Source organism: Crocodylus porosus, unplaced genomic scaffold (genome assembly GCF_001723895.1).
Source record: "Crocodylus porosus isolate Cpor-Errol unplaced genomic scaffold, CroPor_comp1, whole genome shotgun sequence".
In the NCBI taxonomy this organism is placed as follows: Eukaryota; Metazoa; Chordata; order Crocodylia; family Crocodylidae; genus Crocodylus; species Crocodylus porosus.
This window is the reverse complement of record NW_017728931.1, coordinates 59,589,901-59,616,670: the sequence shown is the minus strand read 5'-3', so window position 1 is coordinate 59,616,670 and position 26,770 is coordinate 59,589,901. Positions and strand designations below refer to the sequence as shown.

At 48.4% G+C, this 26,770-nt stretch overlaps 2 protein-coding genes across 2 annotated transcripts; one reads left to right on the top strand and one right to left on the bottom strand.

Annotated features, from left to right (window-relative positions):
* The first annotated feature begins 13,968 nt into the window (after nucleotides 1–13,968).
* On the top strand, nucleotides 13,969–18,908 carry LOC109316809 (olfactory receptor 13H1-like). Its single transcript, XM_019545157.1, is given in 3 exon segments — nucleotides 13,969–14,221; nucleotides 14,223–14,350; nucleotides 14,353–18,908. Coding segments are annotated over 3 exon segments (1,014 nt in total). The 5' UTR covers nucleotides 13,969–14,033; the 3' UTR covers nucleotides 15,051–18,908.
* On the bottom strand, nucleotides 17,577–25,185 carry HTATIP2 (HIV-1 Tat interactive protein 2). Its single transcript, XM_019545158.1, has 6 exons — nucleotides 25,132–25,185; nucleotides 22,000–22,201; nucleotides 21,167–21,274; nucleotides 20,552–20,689; nucleotides 19,899–19,960; nucleotides 17,577–19,284 (listed from the first exon to the last, which is right to left on the bottom strand). The coding sequence occupies exons 2-6, from the start codon at nucleotides 22,198–22,200 to the stop codon at nucleotides 19,026–19,028; spliced, it is 768 nt and encodes a 255-aa protein (XP_019400703.1). The 5' UTR covers nucleotide 22,201; nucleotides 25,132–25,185; the 3' UTR covers nucleotides 17,577–19,025.
* Between the last annotated feature and the right edge of the window lie 1,585 nt (nucleotides 25,186–26,770).

Genomic DNA, 26,770 nt, shown 5'->3' with positions numbered 1-26,770 from the left:
AAAAAAAGCCCCCAGTCACCAGCTGCTGCCAGGCAGGGGGCAATCCCCCCTTCTCCCCAATGCCCCACATTGCATGGGGAGCTCTGCCACAATCTTCCTGCTGAACCGAGATCGTAAGAGCGCCGAGATGGGAACGCCTGCAGGACTCGCTTTTGGCCCTTTAAAAAAAAAAAAAAAAAGCCACCACTCACTGGCTGCTGCCAGGAGGGAGTTGATCCCCCTGCCTCCCACTGCCCTGTGCTGCGTATCTTGAGCCCCCAGAAGCCCCAAGGCTGCTGTAGCAGCCAGTGAGTCTGAGGTTTGGGTGGGGAGCGGGTGGGACAGCCATGGGGGGGCTGGGGGAGCAGGTGGAGGTCAGGGGGCTTGTGGCAGAGTCTCACATGTGGTGAGGGACAGTGGGGGGCAGCAGGGATTGCCCCCCGCCTGGCAGCAGCTGGTAAGTCAGGGCTTTTTTTTAAACAAGTGGGGGCTGGGCCGTGTGGGACAGCCATGTAGGGGAGCTGGGGGAGCAGGCAGGGGATGGAGCCTTGCAGGGGTCCCCTCATGGTCCCCTCCCCCTTCCTCCAGCCCCCCTTCCTCCACCCTCTACTTACTAGCATGGAGTCCAGGTTCAACTCCCTGCTGCAGCAGGAGGGGACTGTCCAAATCACCAAAGCTCGTGGAATCTTTTTCAAATCAATTTGGAGATCTTCAAATTGATTCAGAATTTTTAATTGGTCCCCTGATTTGATTTGTATTCAGAGACTCGGCCACCTAATTGGACCGAATCTCCTCCAAATCAAATCAGCACCCAAAGCTTTGCACAGCCCTAGTTTGTACTCTCATGCTTATCTTTGGTAAAATGGCCAAGTTTCCACTTATCTCAGACTTTATCTGAGACTTCTATTTGTTCCAAGTAACTGAATAGCTCATGACTTGGCTAAGCAGGTTCTTCCAATCCTTCTTTCACACTGAAATAGCACACTTGTGCCCTGCATGCTAGCTCTTTAAAGAAAAGCTAAGTCTCCAGCATTCCTCTCTCCCACTAGACTTGTCTCTTGTGCATCCCGTTAACCTATTCTCTTTGTTGTTAACCAGCTTCTGAAGTCCAATGTCTCTTTTTCCCCCCCCACTGTTGTTCCTCCTCCTTTCTTTCCTCAGAGTCATGAATCCTCCCATTTTCGTGATCACTGTTGTCAAGCTGCTTCCATCTTCATATTTTCTATCAATTCCTCCCTCTTAATAAGAATATCAAGAAGAGCTTTCCTGCAGTTGGCTTCTCCACTCCTATTCAAAAAAGTTATCCCTTAGGAAATCTAATAACTTGCTGGGCTGTCTATGCCATCCTATGTTGTCATTCAAGTAAATATCCCTAATTAAAACCCCCCAGGAGCACAGTCTGCTTCAGTCAGTTTCCAGAGTGTCCTGGTCAGGCTCCTGGTATGCAGCAGATCTCCTGAAAGAAAAGGTCAGGTCAGTGGATGGATGCTTCTATCCTCCATAGAAGGGAAGTCATCAACACTACCCTTTGTTTCCTTTTGGGAGTGGTGGCCATAATCTGCCCTCCCCGCTCTTTGAGGCATAGAGCTTCACCTCTTTCATCAGTGGAATTGGCTCCTCCTGTGAAACATGACTGCATACCTGTTCTTTGCCTCTTGGTTGGGGGCTCAAAAGAGAAACACAATCTGTGACAAGAAGTGATCAGCTGTCTGTTTACTTCACTTGGAGCTGCCAATTCTTCCTGTTTCCTTGCAGCCCTAACCAATTGAGACTCTTCTTCAGTCACACAGGTTTTTTTGCACATCATATCCATGAGCTCTCAAGAGGAAATTATGAAGGAATTTCTTAGGTGGTAGAGGGCTTGCCTTGCATGGGAGAAGATGCAAGGTCAACATTAGACTTCTTGAGTTAATCTCTTCTGTACTTATGCCATGTCCTCTTTGGAAACTTTCTAGCTTTGGCTTGGCATCAGATAGATCTCATTCCACTCATGTAAAAAGTATTAATATAAGTATCTGTCTTGCAAGGACATATTTGCAGGTTTAAAAATTCAACCTCTCAGAGGAAAATCAGAATTATAGAGGATGTGATTGAAAGAGGCAAAGGCAACTTTAGCAGGTGACAACATTCTATTAGATTGAGGATAGGACAGGAGAAAGGAGGATGAAACAGGAAAAGGGGGGAAAGCAAGAGATAAGAGGGTGGTATGAGTTGAGAACTATCTGAATGAAAAGAATAAGAGATTATGGGGGATGCAAATAAGTTTGATAAATTGAGGCCAAAGGAAAAGAAGAAATGGCAGGAGATCCTCAGTGGGAGGTGTGATAGGATAAGACGATTTGAAAAAAGAGAGAGGGTGAGATGAAAAGGCAAAAAAGGGATGAGCTGAAAAAGTAAGATGTGTTGGAAATGGTACAAGAGAGGCTGGGATGGCGAGGGAGGAGGTGAGGACATGAGTCACAAGGATACAAGATAAGGGGCTAGAAAGAAGAACAAGAGGCTGAGACATTGGGAACTCTGAGACAGGATAAAGCAAGATGGGAAAGTAATTTTAGAGACTGAAGAAAATAATTTGGGATGAAACAATAGCCACTTCACAAAAGGGAAGTGGAAAGAAGGTGCACAAAATCAAAGCTGAAAGGAATATGCTTGCTGTAGCTCATGCTCTATTTTACTAGGGTCCTACATTGTTTTTCCTCCTTTCCCTGTGCTCAGGGAGTTGGGTGTCCAGGGCAGCTGCAACACATGGGGGCAGTAACCACTTCTGGCTTTTACTGTGGAGCTGGCATGATCATGCACCGATGGTGGCATCTATTTTTATTTCTCCCTTTCCCTCTCCACCCCTCTCACTAACTTGGTGCCCTACCCCATTGCTTGCATTTCATTTAAAAACTGTACCACAGCCAAATCCTGATGGTCCCCCGAATGTTGGCATTGATAACCCACTGGAGGGTCAATGCTGACTAGGATTAAGGCTTGGGTTTGCATTTTGGTTAGATTTTAATGTTAGGAGAAGGGTTGCAAAATGTTTAGGGTTAGTTTAAGGATTAAACACAGTAGTACAGTTGTCTTTGGGTTAGAGTTAGAATTAGGATTAGGGTTGGGTTTTTATTAGCATTGGGTTAACCTTAACTTCTGGGTCCGGTGAGGGTCAGAAAATGATTAGGATGAGGGGTATGGTTAGGATTAAGGGTAGGCTTTAGAGCTAGATTACTATCAGGGTAAGAGTAAATTTAGGGTTAGGTTTAGGCTACGGCTTCGGTTAGGGGTAGAGTTAAGGTAAGGGTGAGTGTAAATGTTGGGGTAGGTTAAGAGTCAAAAGTTAGGTTCTGCATTAGCATTGGATTGTTGTTTAGATTTAGGATAAAAAATACTGTTTATGTCAGATTATGGTTCTGATTTTGATAACAGTAGATTGAGGTTTAGGTTTTATACTTTTTTAACTGGTTCTTGGTAAGGTTAGAATTAGCTTCGGGTTATTGGTAGGGCTAGATTTAAAGTTGAGGCTACAGTTAGGTTTGGGGTTAAGGTTAGGGTTTTGGGTTAAATGAATGCATGCAAGTCTCTCAATCCTAGTATAACACCTGACCCCTTAACTACTGCCCCTTATGGCTGGGAGTGCCATGCCCCACTATATAGTCTTGACCATCAAATAAAACTGCAAAAAAACTGATCTGCAAAGCCCAACAACTTTCTATTTCAGGATGAAAAATATATTTACTGTATAAATCAATCCAAATAAACAGGTGCTCCTTTGGAAAAAGTTTTCTGTCAAAACAATTTTCCTCTAGGGTTACATTTGTCCTGCTTTAATCAGCAAAGGATTGTTTCCCTTTGTTTTGTGAGCCTTGGAGATTTTGTTGTCTATTTTAAGGACCAAGCACCATACATCTATCTCCAAATAGAACTTAGTTTGATGACTTGGCAAACAAAAAAACTCTCCCCATTAGAAATTTGCACAAACTTTTAATAATGTCCATGGAGGCTTATTGAAAAGTTTTCTGAGTGTGATAATTAAAGAAGTTGAGCATCCTGGGATGTTTCAGCTAACAAAGCCCCATGCTAGTAATTAGCATCTGCCAAGCTGTAAATTTACACAGTAGGTCCTTCTGTTGTGACCTTGAGGGGACAAACGAACCTCAGCACCAAGAGTAAACCTGAAGAGTGGATAACTGAAACTTTCTAAAGGGTCACTCTGAGGATATTTTGGATGAGTGACTGGCCTGAATCTCACGAAGCTGTGCACACCATTTCACATAACAATGATCTTCACACGCATAGTTACCAGTCTTCATACCCACTTGGTTGAAAATAATGCTGAGGAAAGCTGATGGCCATAGCAAGTCCTGCCAATTCCTGCATCCACACAAGCCAATCCCTTAAGAAATAACTGCCCCCCCATTTCATCAGGTCCCTTTATCAGAACACCGCACAGGACAGGACAACTTCCCATTGCGATGATAAAAGATGAAAACTATTTTTAACAAACATAACCCATTCTTCAGCATAAGAACCATTTGGGAAATTTCCTTCCAATTTAAAAGTCATTTTTTCTCTTTTTTTATTAGGTAAGAACTGGGAGCAGGAAAACCCCTGACCTATACTGACCATCCAGATCCCAAACACCTTCTCACATTTCCATCCTGAACTGCCTAATGAGACTCCTGTCCCTTCTCTATGGATCACTCAGACCCCAGCCATACCCCCATAGCCCAATGGTGCATCAGTTAACTAGACCCTAATCCCTATGCCCACAGAAGACCCTAATATTTCTGAGGCTGCCCCTTGATAATCAGCTACTTAAACTCCTACTTGATCTACTCACACCTTTACCTAGCATTGGCCATTCTGATGCTCCCACCTTCACAAGGTCTCACCATCCTTGGACCATTTCAAGCACAATAATGCCCCCACTGCCCAAGGCTACATTAACAGCTGAGCCTGCAAGCCACATCTCTATTGTCCTTTTCTGCACTGCCAACCTAGACCTTAGCTATCTGTCCACATATGTATCCTGTATTGACTACACAGATTCCAAACCATCCTCCACTGGCACTACTTTGAATAAAATACTCAAACCCTAATAACAATCCAGAGAACTCACCCTACAGACCCTGAATCATATCCTCATTACTAAACACTGAGACCTCAAGCAAATCCCCAGAAGATCCTTTTTTTTCATGGATCACCTAGGTCAGTGGTTCCCAACCTTTTTTGTGCTGCAGACCATGCTGCCCCACCCCTCAGCTTTAAGCCCGCATGTCACCACTGGTGGTGGACACTGCTCGCCTGGGCAGACAGGTGGGGGACCAAGCAGGGGGCTCGTGTTATGCCCTGGCAGCAACTTGCCGCAGCCCAGTGGGAACCTCTGACCTAGGCCACAAACCATCTTGTTGAGACTTTTCCCAGACCTGAAAGTACCTCTCCATGGCCACACCTTCATGGACATTCATCCTTTAGTGATTTCCTTATGGAGCAACTCAACATTGACCCTTCAGCCTCTTCTCCTTTCCCAAAGTCACCTTCCTATTGATTTGTCCTGCATCAGCCTTTCTGACCACAGACCTGCTTAGATGGGCACCCACTAATGCTTCAAATACTCAGACCTTAATAACCACCTCATGACCACATCATGCATGAATAATTCAGACACAAACCACCTTACCATGACCCCTACTTGTTTTGAATACAAAAACCCACCTTGGCTCCATAGTTCCACCCAGCATTGGTCACCTCTGATCCTACGTTGCCTACTGAAAAGCACCACCCCTTCCTTGACAACTTGTAGAGTTACATCTCTACGTTCCACTCAGACCTCAGTGACCCCTCCACAATTCACCCTACACTGGCCATAAACAACTGCCTGATGGCACCACTACTCAAACACCCATGGCATTCACACATAGATTACTTTAGCTGCAAAACACTGACCCTTTCCCACACCCTCATTTGGAATGAACACTCAGCCCAAACCATTCCCCCTAGCTTCACCCTGCACTGACCATCCCATACCCAAGCCTCTTACCAAAAGCCCTACCAAATAAAGATCTCATTGACCCTGTTTCATATTCTTTTGGCTCTATCTTGCAAAAACATTCCTAGGCTACCTCATGGTCTCACTTGGCCACAGCTATTTGAATCGTTTCATTGTAGCCAAAGCTGCACCATAGACAACCTTGACTGCACACTGGGTTCCAAATCTGTGTTGACCGAACAGACTCTAAACCAATCTTTTAAACAATATGAAATTCAAACCCTCTTCTCCAAGGCCTTGCCATATGCCAGTCATCTAGACCATAGACCAGTCTCTCCTGCCTCTGCTCTACACAGACCATGCAGACTTCAAGACTCCCCTGACAGCACCTCCCTGCACTGACCATTCAGACTCAAACCATTCCCCATGACCCTTCTCTGCACTGACCACTCTGACCTCAAACCACCTCACTCTTACCCAGTACTGAACACTCAGACCCCAATTCAGCACTCAGTGGGACCATAACCTATTGACTCCAACCATCTCCCTATGCCTTCTCTACACTGGCCACCAAGATCCCAGACACTAACAGCATCCCTGTGAATGGCCCCAAAATGCTCCTCACAGCCCAGCTCTGCCTTAATCACCAAGATTGCAAACCTATTACCACAGACCCAGCCTACATGGACCACCCAGATCCCAAACCATTTTGCCAACGCCATGATTTGTACTGACCACCCTCACCATAAATAACTCCCTACAGCTCCAACCTCCATGAAACGCTCGGATCTTAACATCCCCACAAACAAGCCCAGCACTGGACACTCAAGTCCCAAACTACATCTCAGTGGAACAACAACGCACAGAGTGCTTAGACTTCAGCCATCTTCCCATGGTACTGCCCTGCATCCACCATGCCAATCCAACTCACCTCCTCATTCCCTATACCGGTCTCTCAGATCCAAAGTACTCCCTTACAGCCCTGCCCTGCTAAGACCCTACCCACCTCCCCTTAGCCCAACTCTGCACTGAACACATAGATTCCAGTCCTCCTCCCCACAGCCTCTCCCTGCATCAGCCACCCAGACCACCATACCTCAACCACTCAGACTCTGATGCCCTCCTCAGGCCCTTTCACTATATCATCAGCTAGACTCTAACCACTTATGAATAGTTCCACCATGCCTTTATGATTTTGGCCCCAAACCACATCCCCATAACTCAAATCTACATTGATCGGTGAGATCTCAAACAAATCCCCCAGGCATTATCTTTTATTGACTACCTAAACTCCAAAATATCATACCAAAACCCCACTGTGTAGGTGGGGCCTGAGGCATACAGTGGCTGGGGGGAAGGGCAGATTTAGTATTACAGGTTCTGGGGGGATAGGGCACAGTCATCTGTGTGATTATGGTATATGTGCTCTGCAGGCATGTTCCCAAGTGTGAATGGCCATGAAGTTGGGCAGCAGGAGGGTAGAGACCAGGGTTTACATAACCATGGTATAACGTCATAGGGGATAGTTCTGGATTATGTATGACTATGATACTGGGTCTGAGGGCCAAAGCCTGAATGTGTGAACATGGTTTTGTGTGTGTGTGTGTGTGTGTGTGTGTGTGTGTGTGTGTGTGTGTGTGTGTGTGAGAGAGAGAGAGAGAGAGAGAATATGGAGGGAAGAGGAGGGGGTAGGGACCAGGATGTGTGTGATGTGATGTGATATGAGAACTGTGCAAGTGAGGGCTCAGAGGAATTTCAGGGACCATCCCCAGTATCTGGGTGACTAGAACAACAGCATTTACAGGTGTGTAGAGCTTAATATGACCCTAATATTGGGAATTATGATCATGATATATGGACCTGGTTGTGTGCATAAATGTAGCATGGGCTCCATGTGTATGTGAATATAGACCATTACTTAGGGAGACCATGGTGAGGTTTCTTACAAGGCTGGATCCCTGTGAGCTGTATTCTCAGCCCTACTTGGCATAGTCCCAAGGCCTGTTTCTTCATCCAGTGTAGCTGGTCTGGGACTTCCCTCTCCACCATCACAACTCTGTCTGCCTAGAGAACCTAGGTCCCCCTGGGTGAAAGATATGCATGGCCCTCCCCTCCTGAGGTTGCAGGTTATGGGACTTTGTCTACACCAGTCCCTGAACCAACAGAATGTCAGTGTAGGCCCACTCCCATGCTGGTATGAATTTGGCATGATTTCCCCTAGCCTAGGGCAGTATGCTCTGGAGTTGCCATGTCATGACACTCTAGAAGCAAGTCCCCTATTTTGGAGTAATTGCCTCAGACTTTCTGTAGACACAAGGAGACATCCCTTTAACATCCCTAAAAGCAATTATTAGGTGTTCTGCAGACTTAGGCAGCTATCACTGCACTAGGTTAAATTTGAGACTGCTCCCCCATCTCAGAGGATGTGTTTACACATCGCCCTACGGTAAAGTAACAATGTGCTACATCACCGTACAGCATGCTACAGAAATGTAGAGATCACATAGATCTACATGTGATTGGCAGCTACATCAGCATAGCAACATGCTCCCCTGGTATAGCAACATAGTGGCAAAATCTAACTGTGTGCAGTGTGCGTGGTGCAGTAGAGACAGTTAGTACGGCCATAGCAACTTTGCCATATGGTGATGTGTAGACACATCTAGAGAGATTGTCTTGGGCTCTCACAGTGTCAGGCAGCATTGCCATGACAGTTATGGTTGAGTCATGTTTCTGAGTTTTTCCTTGCAGCAATTAGTTCTAGAAACAGAATTTCTTCCATAATTAACTCATGGGCTGAGAATGCTGGTACCCCTATCCTGGCCTAGATTCCTGAACTTCTTGGAAGAGGGCCAGCGTGTGAGAGAATGTAAAGCCTGAAGGATTGTTGGAATCAGTCTAGATGCTACTCGGTGCCTGTTACAGGGAACCCTACCCCTGTTATCAAGAAACAGGGCAGCCCCTTTAAATCCAGAATCTTCCATGTGTGGCCAGCCAGTTGATCAGGGGTTAAGGATCAAGCCCTGCCAGCTGGTCACGTGACAGGAAGGGGAAGGCCAGAACCATATAAATTGCAAGTGGACAAGGCCAGGGGGGCAGCAGAGAGGGAGACTTGTGATACTATGGAGCAGCTGCGGCAGCCTCTCTGGGAAGAATATGCCATGCTACAAGACAGAGGCACAGTCACATAAAGTAAGTGGGCACTTTGCCTATTATATTTTATTATTTTCATTATATGACCATAGGAGCCTATGGTTTATGTTTGATGGTAAAATGCCAGAGGTTTGTGGCTGAGGCTGTAGAGGTGGAGGAGGCCTCATTAGCGCCAAGGGGCACCGAGATAGAGGGGTCAAGAAGCCCTGCTGCACTAGGGCCATGAGCCCAAAATCACTTGAAGAGGAGATAGGAGCCTTGAAGCCAGGTCCTAGTGGGTGGACTTAGGCGAAAGGCCCTAACTATAGAAAGAGGGGCAAAGCCGGACGGGGCCGAGGCCCCAACAGCCTGGCACCACAGGGATGCACAGAGTAGAAGGGCCAGTAGGCCTGGTGTCAAGGAGAATATGGAACGGAGGGCCTTGAGCCCAAGCGCGTTACAGAGCAAGAGCCTTGGAGCCAAGCCCTGATTAGTGGGTTTTAACTGACAGGCCTAGCCAGAAGGGGGGGGGGGGTAAGCCCACAGTGGCTGAGACCCCAACATAAAGAGAAATTTACAAACATCTGTGAGGCATGGGGCACATCAAGGGGAGGTAGGAGCATGCATTTTTGCCTTTAAGGCAACACCTCATTGTCCTATGGGTGGTGAGCCTGGAGCTTGTCTGATAACTTGTGGGTCAGCCTCCCTCCTTCTTTAGAACCAAGTAACATCAAGTCATGGCAGGAGAGTAAAGGGAGGGGGAGCTGATCCCCAGAGAAGGAAAATCCAGCAAGATTTGACAGGGACACACTTACCGGTATATTTAAAAAAAAAATGCAGCCAAAGACAGCTCTCTGTCACAGTGCTCTTAGATCCTAGGGCTGAAACTCCCTGAGAAGAGAGTGTGATAAGCATGCAGTGTTCATTGTTATCTTCCTTTGGCATAGCATGAGTGTGACACTGATCCTAAGTCATACTCAGGGTTCAAAATATGGGGGGCCTGGGAGGGCTGATTCCCCCATAAGAGATGAGAGCCCCTGGCCCACCTCATGTCTTTCTAAGCAGCTCAGGTGGTGGCAGAGGTGGTTCCTTCCAGCTGCCACTGCTGCAGACCCCCACAAGAGTTGGAGTTTAATTTGTACCCTGGTCATAGTTGGGCTGAACCTTTGTTCTCTTGCTCAGATTCTTGTGGTGTAATTTTCCTGGGGTGGTTGGGTTTGGCTGTAAGGGCTGGGTGATACTATCAGCAGGAGGAGAGCTGAAGTAGCAGCTCAGCTTAAGGAGAGTGACAAAAATGTGACAGATTCCACCATCTTTGGAGGAGTAGCCATGTCCCAGCTTTATCTTTGGAACTGAGCCAGGTGTGTTGGGATGACCTATCCCTAGGGGAATTCCTGAATACTAGAGACAGTTGAGCTGGGTGTGTGGAAGGCAGGGCTGTGCGTGCTGTGTCCCTCTTCCCCCACAATTAGCTGAGGCATGGGCAGCGCCTGGGAATGCAGTGGGTGAGCTCACTGCCACTTGGGAACCTGCATACCCAGGGCCTGAGCCTTCTCCTTTAGCTAAATCAGCAGAGCTTTTGTGCCCAAAGTTCACTTAAAGCACATGCAGGAGTTCATCTGAAGGTCAATGGGGACTGAAGCACAATGGGAAGAAGATGCTCCAACACTTTTGCTGAATCCAGGCTGTAGCCAGTTTTCTTACCAGGATTCTTCACTAGCCATTAAGGCATAGCTCCTGGGAGCTGCCAGATATCACTGTGGCCTGGCATCCAGAGGTCTGGAATTAGTCTGGATTATAAAAGGTTTTAGGGGCACAAGATTTGTGACCCTGGATTGGTGACAGTCTCCAGTGGCTTATAAATTGAATCACAGAGTTTGCTCTGGAGAGCAGAGGCATTTGGCTGTGGTCACTCACCTCAATGTGTGGAAGTAAAAGAGCAGTTAAAAGGTCTACTAGAGACATACTCTTAACACCAGCAACATTAATCAGCCTGCCTGAGTCTAGCACCAAGAAGGAACAGTCCTAGGTGGATCAGTATCCTGGGAAGAATCCCTTTTGTAGTATGGTAGTCAGTACTGTCTTGGCATCAATGGTTTGTTTTTGTACATGTATAAATAGACACGGGGATTATCTACCTATGTGCTTTGCTTTTCTCTTCCAAAGGACTAAAAAGATCCAGACTCTGCTTCTTTGTAGCTGATATTATCTTCTACCATCAAGAAATGACGGCCATATTTTTCACTTTTTGCTTTTGACATGTTTGTTGGTAACTTGCACCCCTGTTACAGGCACTGTTGCCCAGAGTAGTGATGGCCACACCCCATGATTTTTCATGATATGCCTTTGCTCTATATTTTATCCAGATAGGACAAGAGCAGGTCTGCATAAGGAAAAAAGCTCTTCCTGCTACTAATTTTCATCTAGAAAGTGCTAACAGTGATGAGTAATTTCTGCCTTTGTATCTTCTATAGAATTAAAAGTCTCCTCCACGTGCATTCCTTCCGGACTTTCTTCCAGTTATAAATTTATTTACTGAGAGTCTGAATCAAATGTTCAAATGTGCCTAAGTGCCTTAGGAACTCATAAGGATGTAGCCAAGGGATGAATCCACCACTTGACAGGCCTATTTCTTATGGAAGTGGAGGGCAGTGAGTCTATGCCCACTCTGAAAACTACAGGTCTCCCTCTGTTAGAGAGGCCACTAGATGCATACAAATTGAGTATTAGGGACAACATGAGAGACAACAGGCACAGGAGTGTGGGACACAGGTTAATAATGAGTGTTCCAAGGGGAACACTGAGCAGAGCACACAGCTGGCCACTACTTGACAGGATGCCGGGCCAGGTGGCTCTTTGGTTCGATGGTATGATTCCTGTACTCAAGTTACTTCCTAGAATTTAATTCATGATACCATTCAAGAGGACTTAGTCTGCTAGGTCACATAACCTTGACTGGAAATGCTCCCCTTTACCTGATTTCATGTAAGCTCTGGAAATCTTGGTTCAGTGTCTCAAGGCACTTAGGTACCAAATATATGGAAATGGATCTGGCACTATGTGGATTTTACTCAAGTCCCTGAAACTGCTAATGCATTTTCTTTTAATGCACCAAAAAGTCATTGAAAACAGAGAGGACTCACTTCCCTTTTTCAGTCATTCTTTTTCAGGGACTCAAGCGGGGTGGAATAGGATCGTGTTTCAATGTCTAATAAAAAGTCCACATAGGTGTCTAATAGATGGAATAGGACCTGGCTCTTATTTAATTTCTCTATATCTGTGATTCCCAACCCATGTGCTGTGGAGTGCCTTGAGATTTTTCCAGAAGTGTTGCAGGATATCACACAATGTTAGCACTGGCAGGTGTGAAACCCTGATTCACAATATAATCCCAGAGAGATTTCATATTCAAAATCCATAGTGTTAAAAACATTCTGACACATCGTGGTATTTTTGAGCAACTTGCAACAGGAGAATTGGTCTATTATTTTTGTCACAAGGAAATGAGTGACAGCTAAGAGTTGACATTTCTGAGGGGTGTCTTCAGTTTTAAAAAGGTTGAGAACCACTGTCGTATGCTGTCTGCAGCAGGGAGCTCTTGCTGGGTAACAAAGGCAGCTCATGCAAAACAGGGAACATAACATTTGTTTTGCTACACAAAAAGTTTAGGAATTTTTCTGAAAGATCCAAAATCTGTCCTTCCACTTCAACAGGAAGTAGGGTCCCATCCATAGGTGTTCAGGGGCTGGACAAAGCTGCTCTTCCTAGGACTCCTGTCTTCCACAGCAAAGCGAAACACTGTATCACAGGTTGTTCCAAATTGCAAGTTGCAGCAAATTCAGGCTGCTATCTTATGTGGGTTGTGGAATAGTCAGTGTTTGGGTCAGTAAAGACAGGCACTAGGGCAGGGGTGGGCAATTATTTCAGTGGTAGGGCCGGTTACTGAGTTTTGGCAAGCCATCAAAGGGTTGCATGACAGGCAACCAGGGGCTGATAAATATTAATTTTCTAAAATGTTTAGGGGCCCCATGGGCCAGACAAAATGGCCTGGCAGGCTGCATTTTGCCTACCCCTGCACTAGGAGAATACCAAGTAGCATAAGCAAATCAATGTCATTACATCTCCAGTAACGTCAGACTGATTTGCATGTGTGCACTGCATTTGAGTAGAAAATTACACTGAACTTACACAGTTACATTTAGGCAATGATTCACTACAGGCGGGTCAAAGACCAGCTGGCAAAACAATACTTAGCCCATAAGGTTGTATGCAGGAATGTGGCATTGGCATTTCCAGGAGCCTTCCTAGTAACATGCCCCCAGTTGTGAGAAACTGCAGGAAGAGACCATTGGTGTGCTTCCCATGTGCTAGAGTACAGGAGAGTGGAGTAATTGTCCTGGTGCAAAGGGTAGTGACGTGCCACAAGGGCAAGGAAAAGGCAGGGGAGGGTGCATGGAGCAGTGCACAGTCTGCCCTGTCTGCTGCCCACCCAGTGCTCTACAGCAGGGGATTCACTCATGCTCATGTATCAGGTTCAGATCACAGCTTAGCAGAAAAAGAGTATTTCCAAGAACAGAGAAAGGAAGGTTGGTTTTCTTTCCCTTATTATTTTCATGAAATGCACAGGGGGCAGGGAGGGATGTGGGAAGCATCAATGAAATGCCTTACTGTAAATGTTTACGTGTTATTTTTTTTTAAAAAAAAGGTTGAATGTTTCATTTTGATGGGAATAGAAACATTTTGTTTGGTTGCTTTTTCATTCCCTTTAGGAAGTGTTTGTTGAAAAACAAAACAAAAATCAAGGAACTGACCTGGTTGTACCAAAGCCTTTACTTTTCTTCACAGCTTTTTCATCCAAAGTTGTTGTCGATGAAGTAGCTTCAGCCAGATCTTGTCTGTGTGCCAGTATTACACTGTGGCCAGAGGTAATTCCCAGTTCTCAGGCTGCATGGGGTTAGGTGGTTTCTGTGTGAGAATGGGTAGCACTGGGTTTTGTGTGTCATTTTACCTCACAGGCATGTATGTCCTCTCCAACTCACAGATGCTGCCCCAGGATGACATGCTGGATTTCAATGAAACACCAGTGACAGATCTCATTTTGCTGGGCTTGTCCCAACAACCCATGCTGCAGGCCATTCTTTGGGCTACTCTTAACTATCTACCCGCTCACCCTGCTGGGGAATAGTCTCCTCCTTGTGCTGGTCTGGGCTGACCGTCAGCTTCACACTCCCAAGTACTTCTTCCTCAGCAACCTCTCCTTCCTGGACCTGTGCCCCAGGCCTTAGTCCATTACTTCACAGACAAACCCATCCTCTCACTACACCGCTGCTGTGCCCAGATGTGTTTCCTTCTTCTTGGGGCTGAGTGTTTCCTGCTGGCTGTTATGGCCTACAACCGTTTTGTTGCCATCTGCAACCCCCTACACTATCCCCTGATAATGAGTGGAAGGATGTGCATCGAGCTGGCAACTGGTGCATGGTCTGGTGCCTTCCTGCTGACAGGTCTCATTGCTCTCACTGTGCCCTCTTGCCTGTGTGGGCCCAATGTTATCAGCCACTTCACTTGTGAAGTCCTGGCAGTGCTGAAGCTGGCCCGTTCTGACAGCCATGCCAGTGAGATGGTGGTGTTTGCCACTGGTGTCCTTGCACTGCTGCTACCCTTTAGCTTCATCCTGGTGACATGTATGTGCATTGGCTTGGCCGTACTGTGCATCCATTCAGCTCAAAGCAGAAGCAAAGCTGTTTCCACCTGTAGCTCCCACCTGACCGTGGTCAGTATATTCTACGGTACAGCCATGTTCATGTACTTGCGGCCTCAATTCAAATCTACCTCAGACCAGGACAAGATGGTTTCTCTATTCTATGGTGCTCTGACCCCCATGATGAAGCCCTTGACCTACAGCCTGAGGAACAAGGATGTGCATGGGGCCCTGAGGAGAGTAACCAGCAGGAAAATACTTGCTTAAAGGCAAGCTGAAGCCTCTTTGGTCTAATCTAGAAGGGTGAAGAGACCCTAACAGATATAACCACCTGGTGCAAAGCTCTTTTCCTGATTGCTACCAAGAGACTGGACATCATCAACCCTTCAGCTTCTCAGGTTTTCAGAGACCCGGGTGTGACATTGTACAAACAGGCTGTGTAGGATTGTGTGCATTACTTTGTGTGACTGTGCCTGTGATTACACAGCCACATGCATACATCTGTTAGCCACTGTAAGCATGAATGACAGTGTATATGACTATTGTGTGCTTGCGCACGTGACAGGGCAGAGTTTTATGACTCTGTGCATGACTTAGTGTATGCACATCTGTGTGACTTGGTGGGACTGTGGCAGACTCTGGGTACATGTAGAACCCCTGTGGTGGTGCAGGAAGCAGGTACCATGGACAATCAGCCAACCATTTGATTGGGCAGTGCTTAGTGGTTCTACTTCAGAGGAGCAGTGATTATCACCTATCTGTCCTTGCATCTTGTCAGCCCCATGCCCGGATTCACATAAAATGGTGTGTGGAGGGAACTGCAGCATCACAAGTGGGCCTCAGCAATGGGCCTGGCAAGTTCAAGAGTGTTCTGCAGGGGTGTCTTGAGCTTAGGATAGTTTGGGAACCCTCCTCTCAAGTAAGCCCAGCTCCCATTCCCTCCTTCTCTCCTTTGCATCACAAGTATTGTGGGGCTACAGTGGGGATGGATACTAGGATACTCAGCAATGAAAACTGGCAAAAAAGCTGTGTCAGTAAGAACCAAGAAGCTGGCATTGACCTACTACCAGCCACAAAAGGGGTATAAGCACATATATGCCACAAGCTTGAGGAGATGAAGAAGAGGTCCTTCTCTGAGAGCCCACAACCCTGAGCCTGCAGGTCAGAGCCTGACTTTCTGCACAGCCAACATACCAATGGTCCCCTGGAAATTAAGATCCTTGTCTAGAGGTGCCTTCTCTCAATCCCAGCCCCGCTTCCCCAGATGTTACTGTAGTGACCGCTTGTCAGAAGCTATACATCTTAAGACCAGAAGAGACCATTACAATCACCAGCCCGGTCTTTTGCATCAGTCAGGGCAGAGAATCCCCCCATATCTCATCCTCGCACCCATAACACAGTTTGTTTAGACTAGAGCATGGCTTTCAGAAAAGAACAGCTCCTCTGCTTTCAGACTGGGAGATGGAGAAACTCCCTCAGCCTAAGGGAGATTGTCCCAGTAGTTAATTTTCTTCACTGCTTAAAAAAGGCAGCTCATTTTTGTTTGAATTTGTCTCACATCAGCTTCCTAGTAAGAAGCTAACTATCATCAGAAATATCCCCAGGTAGGTGCTTAGAGACCACACTAAAATAAGTTTGAATTCTTCTCAAGGGTAAACAAATTGAATTCTTCCAGCCTTTGACTGTGAGGTAGTGTTTCCAAACCTCAAACCTTGCTTGTAACTCTTCTCAGAACCCTTCCCCATTATTCAACATCCCTTTTACAGTGTAGATACCAGGGACTAGGCACAGTGTCTAGTAAAGATCCCCTTAGTTATATATGAAAGTACCTTCCTCTTCTCCTCAGTATTCCCCATTTCAGGTGTTAAGTTCAGCTATGTTAGAAGTTATATTTGCATGCATTGACTTTGCTGAGCAATCAAGATTGCTTGGAGGAACTGACCTGGCACCATCATTATTTTCCACGCCACTAACTGTGGCGTGACCTGCAAACTTCCAGCGACAATTGTATGTTTTCTTTCAGACCATCAATAAAGATCTTTAAATTACAGGTCAGATCTCAGGAAAAGCTTCCTAAGTGCAGGAACAGTAAGACAATGAAACAAAGCTGCCAAAGGAAGCTAAAGAATTGCTTTTGTTGGATCTTTTCAAGGAGAGGCTCTATGAGTATTTGTCTGGGCTGGTTTAGGTACAGGAAATCCTGTGTTGGTACAGGGCACTGAAGTAGATGATCCTGGAGGTCTCTTCCAGTCCCGTGATTCTATAATGAATAGGATTAGGCAGAACAGACCATGGCATCCACCCATGGGGCTCCTCATGGGTCAGGAAGTTTGGCAGCAGGGGGTCAGTGGCAATGAATACCACCAACCTCCCCTGCTGCCCCATGGGGCTGGTTGAAGCCAAGCCTCACACACTTCCCCACACAGCCAGATTGGTGCCAGGCCATGTTCTCTTCCTGGGTTGGGACAGGGCCATGCTCCCTCTCCTCTGCAGAGCTGGATCAAAGCCAGGCCAAGCCCCCTTCCACACATGGAGCTGGGCCATGCCCCTTTCTCTTCAGTAGTCTGGGCCATGCCCTTTCTCCCCTGTGCAGCTGGATCAGGACATGACTGTTCCACGGGCCTGCACCTCTTCCCTGGCCGAACCTCCACAGGGATGGATGGGGCCACACTGTGTCCACCCTAAGCATTGGATCTGGACCCCTGGCCAGATCCGATCTGAGGACAAAGAAGCCTACTGGGCAAAAAGGTTAAGCACCACTGCTTTAAATGATGACTCTCCATTTACAATTACTTTGTGAGATGTATAAAAGTTAGCCAGTTTTTAATCCATGTAATGCAGGTTGTAATGACACTTTACACTGGTAATGGTTTTACAATCACAATGTTATACTAGACTATGGAAAATGATGGACCAGTCTGTGATCCTGTCATCACAAACTGTACTCCGCTTAATATAACCTGTTTTCCATAAAGCTAAATTGATCGGCATTCATTATTCTGCCTTCCCTCTGTTACAGATTACCTCCTCTATCACTCTTGTGTAGCCTGAATGCAGCCCTGGATTTGCCTACAAGAAGCCCTGAAAATGGAGGGCAGACAGTCAGTTCTTGGGGTGCTAAGCCACAGCACTGAAGCCTGGTAAACAGTGGTCATTAAGTACCTGCTGCTGTCAGCTGTGGTATTAGCAGTCCCCAAAAACTGACTACCTCCCTTCATTTACATAGCTATTAATGGCAGTGCTGAAACTAGCTACTAGAAACCTTGAAAAATAAGGGGAGAGAGCAGCCATGACACTGACCTGCTCTGTTCCTTGCCAGGCTTCTAATAGTAGCCCTACAATAGCTGTTTCCCTTTACTGTTTCTGCTTCAGTAAAATAGAGTATCATTAGTTAGAAAGCAGACAGGTACAATTAGCATGCAAGTAAACAGAATATGGTTAAGTTACAGAGTAGGCCATGGGGCTGACCATGAAGCAATTTATGCCTTTAACCAAAAATGCAAATAACCTGAGCATGTTACAATGTAAACAGTAAGCAAGAAGTTGGTTAGGCAGTTAAGCCCGTTCCTATCCAAGATGCATTATAAATAGAGTGCACTGTGTGTTCACTTTGTCTGTCCACAATCATAAAGAGACTCTCTGAGATGTGCTGAGGGCAGACTGAACTTACACGTCCTGGGTACTGCTCAGTTGCCATTAGCTACAGCACACAGCCCTCAGTTCCCCAGTGGCTGCTTTAGTGGGGCCCTCTGTGTGTTCTTCTAGAATCTGCAACGCCAGCCTTGTGACGTGCACAAACCATTGTTTCTAATGCCCTCCCCAACTTAAGCCACACTGCAGCACTAAATAAAACCTCAGCCAATTTGTCCAAGCTGCAATCTCAGATCGGACTTATTTGGAGCAGATCAGAGCAACAGATTTGGCTTATTTTACTCCCCAACAAAAAGGGGTATGTAAAAAGTCCCTTAACTGGAAACACACTATTTTACCTGGGGGCTGTAATTCAGAACCCTCTCAGCCATATGGCTCCAGGTTTTTACCATTATCCCTAGCTCAGGCTGGTGTGAGGCCCTGCCAACTCTCAAAACAATCCAAGCCAGTATGTGGAAATTGGAGCACTTGGGGAAAAAAGTTTCTACACAGGAAGTTCATCTCAGCAGGAGTGGTACCACAGCATCAGTGCATCAGCCCATACCTACACCCACCCTTGGCCTTGGCCCAGATAAGGAAAACCTGGTGGGATTAAGCAGAATCCTGCCCCTGCTTTGTGCTTTTTTTGCATGGCTCTGCCACTGGCACCCCTAAGGCATGGATGGCTTTGTTTTCCAGCACCTGCACGGTCCCACTACCATCTGGCATCAGCACACTGGCTACCATCGCCCTGGCCACTGTTGCCACAGGAACAGAATAAGCAGTTGGGAACATGTGTGCCATGGCACCCAGCACCTTCTGGGCTATCCACTCAGCAGGACGGGACTCCCGGCGTGCACAAAGCAGCACCCTGCAGGGAAGAGAGTGGGGAGATGAGGGAAACCCTTGTCTGTGTTCCTCTGCAACCCAGGACTTGAGCCAACCCATGTCCTGGAGATCCCAGCCTGTCTTGTAAGCCCTAAGAAAGAGCTCCTAAATGTCCCAGTGGGTCATGGAATGGCAGCAATAGGCAGAATGGTGTGGTCTGCGCCAGAGTGGGCCCCAAAGCTCAAGGGACAATCACAGACAGGATCCCTATTTCCCCAGGCTCAGAACAGCACAAAATGGAGGTGGAAGCAGCTGTAACCTGCTGCAGCAAGACTCCTAGAGTCTATGGCCCTGAACACAATATGCCCTAATCTTCCTGGTCACTCTCTGCCCACCCTGTGGCACTGCCCAAACCTTGTTCCAGGTTCAGCTAACCCCAACACAGCCATGATGTGACTGTGAGCATGGGCCAGGGAAGACCACCCCAACTGCACCCCAAATTCCAGGGCAAACATGGGGCTCTCTCCCTCTGTTGCAGCTCTCTCCCTTTCTACATGCACCAATTGCCTTGCACCCTCCCCTATGCCTTCCCCTTCTGGACTGTACCCAGGGGCACTACCCACCATACCCAGTGCCATCCTTCTACGCATCACTCACCCTGGCCGGAGGACAGTGAAATGATTGAAACCTATTTCTTGGACCTTGGCTTCCACTTCACCCTGCCAAAACAGTTCACCAATGAGAAGGAGAAGTGATGGCTGGGAATGCCCCACTTGGGCCGGGGTGCTGAAAAACAACTGCTTGACACCATGTCCAGCCCCCTGAGGTACAAGAGAATAACCCACAGGGCCAGAGAACCAGAGGGACCTAAAGAGCCATGGGCTGGAGTCACTCCCTTCTCCAGTGTGACAGGCTACAAATGGACCCGACCAGAGAGGCTTCAGAAAAGTGTAGAAGAAACAGTCACATACCTTGCCCAGGAATCCACCTGTCAACACTGTGCCAGCAGATGATAAGCAAACCCTGCTGGCATGCTGGTTAAGAGAAAATTTACTGCACACGAATATGATCTGAAATCCTGCGAGGGATGGCCAGGCTACACTGCTACACAGCCATAAGCCCTTCTATCCCCACCCACTTTGTTTTCTGTTTTGCACATTCCCCTGCCACCCCTATTCCCCAGACTGTACTGCCAGGACCCAGGCTAAGTGTCCTCAATTTGATTTCAGCTCCCAGTCTCCTGGCCCTCAGTATGTTCTGACCCTGTAATTTTAAGTCCCTGGGGGGTCTCCTCCAAGCATATAACCCACCTTCACTCTGAGATAGAGGAAGCTGCTGCCCTTGTCGGCACCCTGGGAAGATTGCAGGAGGAAGTGTTTGCAGCCACCAGTGTATGCCAGTTGAGCAGCCTGAATGACATAGTCCCGGTCCACACGGACAAAACCATCCTACAGAGGGAATGGGAGAAGAAGGTTAACACAATCTGAGGGGCAGGGGAGAAGGGCTGGTTTTAGGTTTTGCCTGCCATAGGCTGGACATGCAGTCCCCCTCACCTCACCCCCAATCCCACCTCACTTAAGATCCATAGGGAGTAGCAAAATCTTAAGAAGTAGCTGACCAAACCATGAGAAAAGGAGGAAAAGCAACATTTTCTACTCCACAAAACAAAACAAAGGCATTTGGAAATGAGAATCTGCTATGATGCTCCCTGAGTTCAGAGCAGCCGTTTTTCACCAGGTGAACCACAGCACAAGCTGCTAGCCATAGTCCAGTGTCTCAGCCATTACAGCTCCCTGTGGCAGCTGGGGATGTGAGGTGCTGAAAGGACAGTGAGGCACAGTACCGTGAGACCTATGCTCTAAGGACTAGTCCATACTGCCCATCCCTGAGGATTAACCAGATCCCACGGATGCCTCTTTCCTCACCGCTCCAGCCTTGGCTTTGGTGGTTCCCAAGCAGCAGAACCCAACATCGTGGCCTTGAAATGCTGAGGCATATTCGTCCAACTTCTCAAAGTCGACCACCTCTTGGTTCTGCAAGAAGACAATGTGATTGAGTCACCATCTCCTGCTTGATGGCTGTGCCAAGATGGGGCATTCCTCCCTGCCCCTGGCAGTTCTCTAGCTTTGCCTCAGGCCTTTTCCCATCTCAGGCAGGCCCTGCTGATGCTGGTTGCGGTCAGGAGCCAGAGTTCTTCTACGTTCATTAATTTCCCCAATAAAACACCCTAATCTCTGCAGGAGCCAACCAGTGATGAAGGATGGCAAGGACACCAAGCCTCAGGTAGGGAGACAGAGTCTGGCTGAATCTGTCCTGGGGACCCAGTTATTAAGATCATATTGAAAGCAAAACCACTAATGTACACCTGTGGCCCACTGCCTCTAACATTACAGAACATAGCGACTGCCAGTACAGCAGTCAGAGCTGAAGCCAGGACAGGTCTAAAAAGATCTTAGAAGCTACCAGCAGGAATACTCCTCCCTGAAGAGTCAGGCCCAAGGCCACAACTCACACAGATGGGAAACAAGCTCAGAGGCCTCTGTCTGCTCCTCTGCAGCAGCATGCGATAGCTATGTAACAGGCCTGTATGAACCTCTCCTGGCCTTTCTGAAGCAGCACGTGCTTTGGGGCACATATCAAGGCTTGGCTCCCAGCAGGCAGTGCTGCAACTAGACCACTTCATGGCGACTCCAGCTGGGTCCCTGGACTCAGCCTGACTGTGGTCCTTGCTGGCCATTACCGCAGCCTCCCCTCCTACCACATGTATGCAGAGCTCTTCCTCCTCTGGGCTCAGCTTCCTGCGTCCAATTAGTGTGACCCTGGCAAAGAGCTGCTGTGCCAACAACTCCCTCAGAAGCACTCGGCCAGTCTCCCCTGAGGCACCCAGGATGAAGCAGGATTTCTGCTGGGCCCGGAAGTGCTCTCGCTGCTGCTGTTGGTCTCCTGCCTCAGTGGCCATCCTGCAGTAGGTGGAGGGGGGAAGGAAGGAGAATAGCCCTCTTAGTACTTAACCATGGTCTGCTCTCACACCTCCTGCAGCAGGGGACCTCCATGCCACCAAGAACTGGCTAGCACCTGTCAAATAAGTCTCCACTGAGTGTGGCAATGACTGGGTGTACAGTTCCAGGAAGTTAATGATTGTTTATTCGCTGGCTAAGGAGCTCTTATCACAGCAGGGGATCAGTTTGGCGCTAAGCCCACTGCTTCCACCCACAAATGTGCAATCCTTGTGCAGCGTTGCCAGCTCTAACTCCATTGCACTTCTCAAAGCCCCAGCTCCTGGAGTGACTGGTAAGGGGAGATGTGGAGCTGACAAGCCAATCATTTGAGCGCACATTATTTGACCATGGTCAAATATAGTCAAATACTCCAAGAAGCCAAGAATGTCTTTGTATAGGTGGTAGTCTACCCTTTCTATTGCATCACAGTGTCATCTGTTAGGAAAGGCAGGACTGAGGGCTCTTTGACCCAGCCCTGCAGAAGTCAGGATCCACACATGCTGGCACCCTGGCCTGCTCCTCTCTCCTGAGTTCTTCTAGCCTCCTTTCCCTTCCCCTCAGTAAGCCAGATGGAGCTACTCTGTGCTGAAGAAGAACCAAAACCAGCAACATAGAAGAGCTTCTCCTACTGGCCATCTGCTGTTAACTGCAGGCATCTCTGAAGAGGAACAGAACCATGAAAAACATATAACGCATGAACAGTTGTTGGCCTGCTGCCTAGTTAGCATGACAGAACTTAAAACTACACTATGTGGTTTTTATAGTTGCTATGCTTGTTTTATTTCTGCTTAATTTCATTTTTTTAATTTTGTAACTGTTCGGATCCTGGGGTTGTGGGATAAAACTGGGGCGGAGAATGGTTCAGTTTAAAATAGCATTCACATTTATACTTGGCATGGTTAATTAAAATAATTCAGTTTAACTGATTAAAATTTGATTTCATTGCTTCACAATAACAGTTAAGAAATCTGTTTTTTCTGTAATTAGCACAAGCATCTCACTCAGTGATTCTCAGTCAAGGTGACATGGTACCTTGGGGTGCCCTGAGGTCCTTTCAAGGGTGCCATGGGGTGCCATACAATGTTAGCAACAAAAGATTTACAAACATGATTCACAAGATATTTCATAGTCTTGAAAGCTTATGCTATATATGGCTGTGTGTGTATGTATGTATATGTGTATATATATATATATATATATGTAAAAGCTGGCATTTTTCAAGTGGTACCTCCAAGGTGGAGAACCACTGATTTAACCACCTGAAAGCAGGGTGAAGTTGCACCTTATAAACTGAAGGCACCTTATAGATTAACCAGTGTGTGCTCATGTGAATGTGTGCGTGTGTATGTGTGTGGTGCATGCATGCACATACACACATGCATATACATACGTATACTCATGCATACACATACGTGCTCTGTATGTGCGTGTATCTATAGCGCAAACTTTTGTGAGCTGAAGCACCTTTTATTTCGCTTCGGACTAACATAGCTAACTATGCCCCTCTCTTTATGAGTTGCACCAGAGATCCATAAGCTTTTGTAAACAGCAGCTTGCTTCCTTGGATGCTACCAAAGATTAAAGTCTCTGCCTTCACTGTTCTAACATGTTCATCCTTAAAAAACTGTGGGGGAGAGGGGGTTCTTTTCTTTGGAGTGGGGTATGGCCATCTCCCTGGGATCTCTTGAGCATATATTAACAACGTTTCATAGAAGAAGGACTTTAGCTGCCTTGGCTCCCCAGCTTTACATGTGGCAGGTTAGTTTGGGTGGATAGCAGTTTTAGGTAGAGCTTAGATTACAGATTCATATATGATGGTCTCAGGCAGGGGGCTGGACTAGATCACTTTCTCAACCCATGGATCGTGACCCAGAAGTGGTTCACAAGAATATCTGAAAGGATCTTGAGCAAGTCCCAGAAAAATGCAGGAAAGCATGGGATTCCCCTTGCAGGCTGGCAGCATTCCAGCCTGCAAGATGCTGCTTGGGGCAACTGGAGGCACACGTGCATCTGTGCGCGCACACACACACAGAGCTAGCATGCAGCCAGGGCAGCTGGGGGTCCCCTCTGGCAGGGCTGGAGAGGCAGAGGGGGAGGGCTGCAGGTTGGGAGTGAGGGGCACCCATATGGCTGGGGGGGTGGGGGTCTGTGGCTTGGGAGTGAGGGGCACTGGCAAGGCCAGGGGACTTTGAGTTGGGACTGGCCATTGATGCTTACAAATGGGTCCTCATACAAAAAAGGTTGAGAACCACTGGACTAGATGACCTCGGGAGTCCCTTCCAGCCTGACTTCTCCATGACTATAATACTTGCACCTTATTTGACAATATTCCATCTGTTAATTGATCAAGCGGTGTTTTTGTTTTCCATTTAACTGCTGAAGCACAGGACCTGAAGAACAGGGTGCACAGCCACATCCCTGCTGGCCCAGAGACAACCAGCAGAGGCACAACTTACTCTGCGCAAGAACAAGTTTAGTTCAGAACTCCTGGCCGGCCACCCACTCCCCCCACATTGCTCCTGCTGCCTTGGTGACAACCAGGGGCGCTGGGGCCCCGTGAAATAGCAGACATAGCAGCACCAGGACGGGGTGGGTGTCTTGGGTGTGTGCGGGGGAGGTCTCCCTGAGGGCGTGGCAGTGGGAGGGAAGTGGGGGGCTGCTCACAGCTGGGGTGGGTCCAGGGAGCCCACTGGAGGCGGAGCCCCGTGGCGTGTGGCCCGTGACCCGGGAGGCACGTGGATCGCCCTGAGTTAGCCTGCAAGGTGCTCCCCGCCTTCCAACCGAGGAATGGGAGCCCTGCAGACCCCACCCCCAGGCAGCAGAGCCACCTCCCGCTGTGCCCCAGCCCACGGGGCCGACCCAAGCAGACCCCAGCGCCGACCCCCGCTCACCTGCAGCAGCGCCGGACGTCCCCTCCGACACCAGCCTGCCCCGCCCCACGTGGCCACTCCCACGCCCGCGGGCTTAGTCACGCCCTCTTCCCGGGAGCCCCGCCCAGGCGGGGCACGCTAAGCCGCCGGTGACGTTACGACGCCCAGCCAACGGGCGCTGCGAGTTGCTGGTCCGCGCACCCCTCGCGGGCGACGTCACAAAGCCTAGTGTAGCCAGGCGGCGGGGGCGGGGCGGTCTTTCCGTTTCCTGCCTGCGGGCGCCTCGCGGGTGCTGGGGCGAGCCGGCACCGGGCTCCTCTTTGCTTCCGCCGCTCGCGTGCCCCCCGCAGCCCCAAGCTACTCCAGTTTCTTCCCTTCCCAGAGAACTCGCCCCTTGTGGGCTCTCGTCCCGGCCCCAGGTGGCGGTGCCGGTTGCTGCCCAAGCAGAGGTGCAACAGGAAGCTGCATTCATGGGCTAGGCCTTTGGCAGTTTCTCACCTAGCTAGCCCACTCTCCGCTGGCAAGTGAGCAGCCCGTGCAGAGAGGCCTTGTCAGTCAGTAGAGGGGCCAGCTTGCCCTCGCCTGGGACGTACGCGGTCTTCACTAGACTAGGAGCAGAGGAGGGTGCTTAAAACGATCACAGCCCTACCTAGAGGTGAAAGGAATCATTTGCGGGAAGAGTAACCCCCAGCCCTGGAAAACGGGGTCTGGGCCGAATCACAGGAAATGTTCATTTTGCTAAAAGCTTTCTGGTTGCTTCTCAGGAGAATTAAAGCCAAACAGGCTAAAGCAGGGGTTGAAAAAACAGTGTTTTTCAGCCAAGTGCCAAAAAGCCCTGCAACCTGGGCTTGGAGGATGTTGGCATGCCAGGGGCGGATGGCAGAGGAGCTGCGAGGGGCCTGATCCTTGTGGCAGTGCAGCCAGCCCTGGCCCCTTCCCTGCTGTGCTCCTAGAGGTGCACGTGCAGCTGGTGCTGCAACAAGCTGGGTGGAGGCTCTGGACCCTGTCTGCCTGCGGCAAGCACCTGGGCTCTGGGCAGGCACCGCTGCAGACCCTGTGCTGCTGGCAGCAGGCAGCTGAGAGCCTGCAAACAGTTGCAGCAGGGTGTGGAGTACCAGCCCAGCTTGATGCTGGCAGCAGCTGTGCATGCACCTTGGGGAGCACAGTGGGGGGGGGGCAATGCTGCGCTGCCCCGGGCCCTTCCCCACCATGTGCCCCCAAGGCATGCATGCTGCCACCACCAGCCCCAGAGCTGGGCTGGGGCCCTGGAATAGGGTGCAACGGTTTGCAGCCTGCCTGCTGCTTTGGGCTCCATGGCTGGCAGCAGCTGCCCAGAGCATAGGTCAGCTGTATCATGCTGAGCAAAATGGCCTCACATGCCAAACTCTCTTGCACATGCTGGGGGTTTGCTGATGCCTGGGCTAAAGAGTGCATGGCTCTGACATGGCATTTTGAAATCAATATATATTTTGAAATGGCAGCCGGCAGCAAAAAAAGCAGTTTTGATGTGTTGTGAATTGTTTCCTTCAGATCGGAAGTGTTGACATGCTTTGTTTCACTGTTTCCTGTGACTATCGGAATGTTTTGTGTTCCCAGATTTTTCTGAGATTTTGTTTTCTCGTTCTGATACACGAGAACAAGAAGTAATTTTGAAATGCTG

What these genes read in the sequence shown, in the direction of transcription:
- HTATIP2 (XM_019545158.1), bottom strand. Translation starts at nt 22,200, where the DNA reads ATGGCCACTGAGGCAGGAGACCAACAGCAGCAGCGAGAGCACTTCCGG. An exon ending in TCCTCTATCTCAGAGTGAAG is followed by an intron (nt 19,961 to 20,551) that starts GTGGGTTATATG and finishes CTGTTTTGGCAG; the next exon opens with GGTGAAGTGGAAGCCAAGGT. An exon ending in TTCACTGTCCTCCGGCCAGG is followed by an intron (nt 19,285 to 19,898) that starts GTGAGTGATGCG and finishes TCTTCCCTGCAG; the next exon opens with GGTGCTGCTTTGTGCACGCC.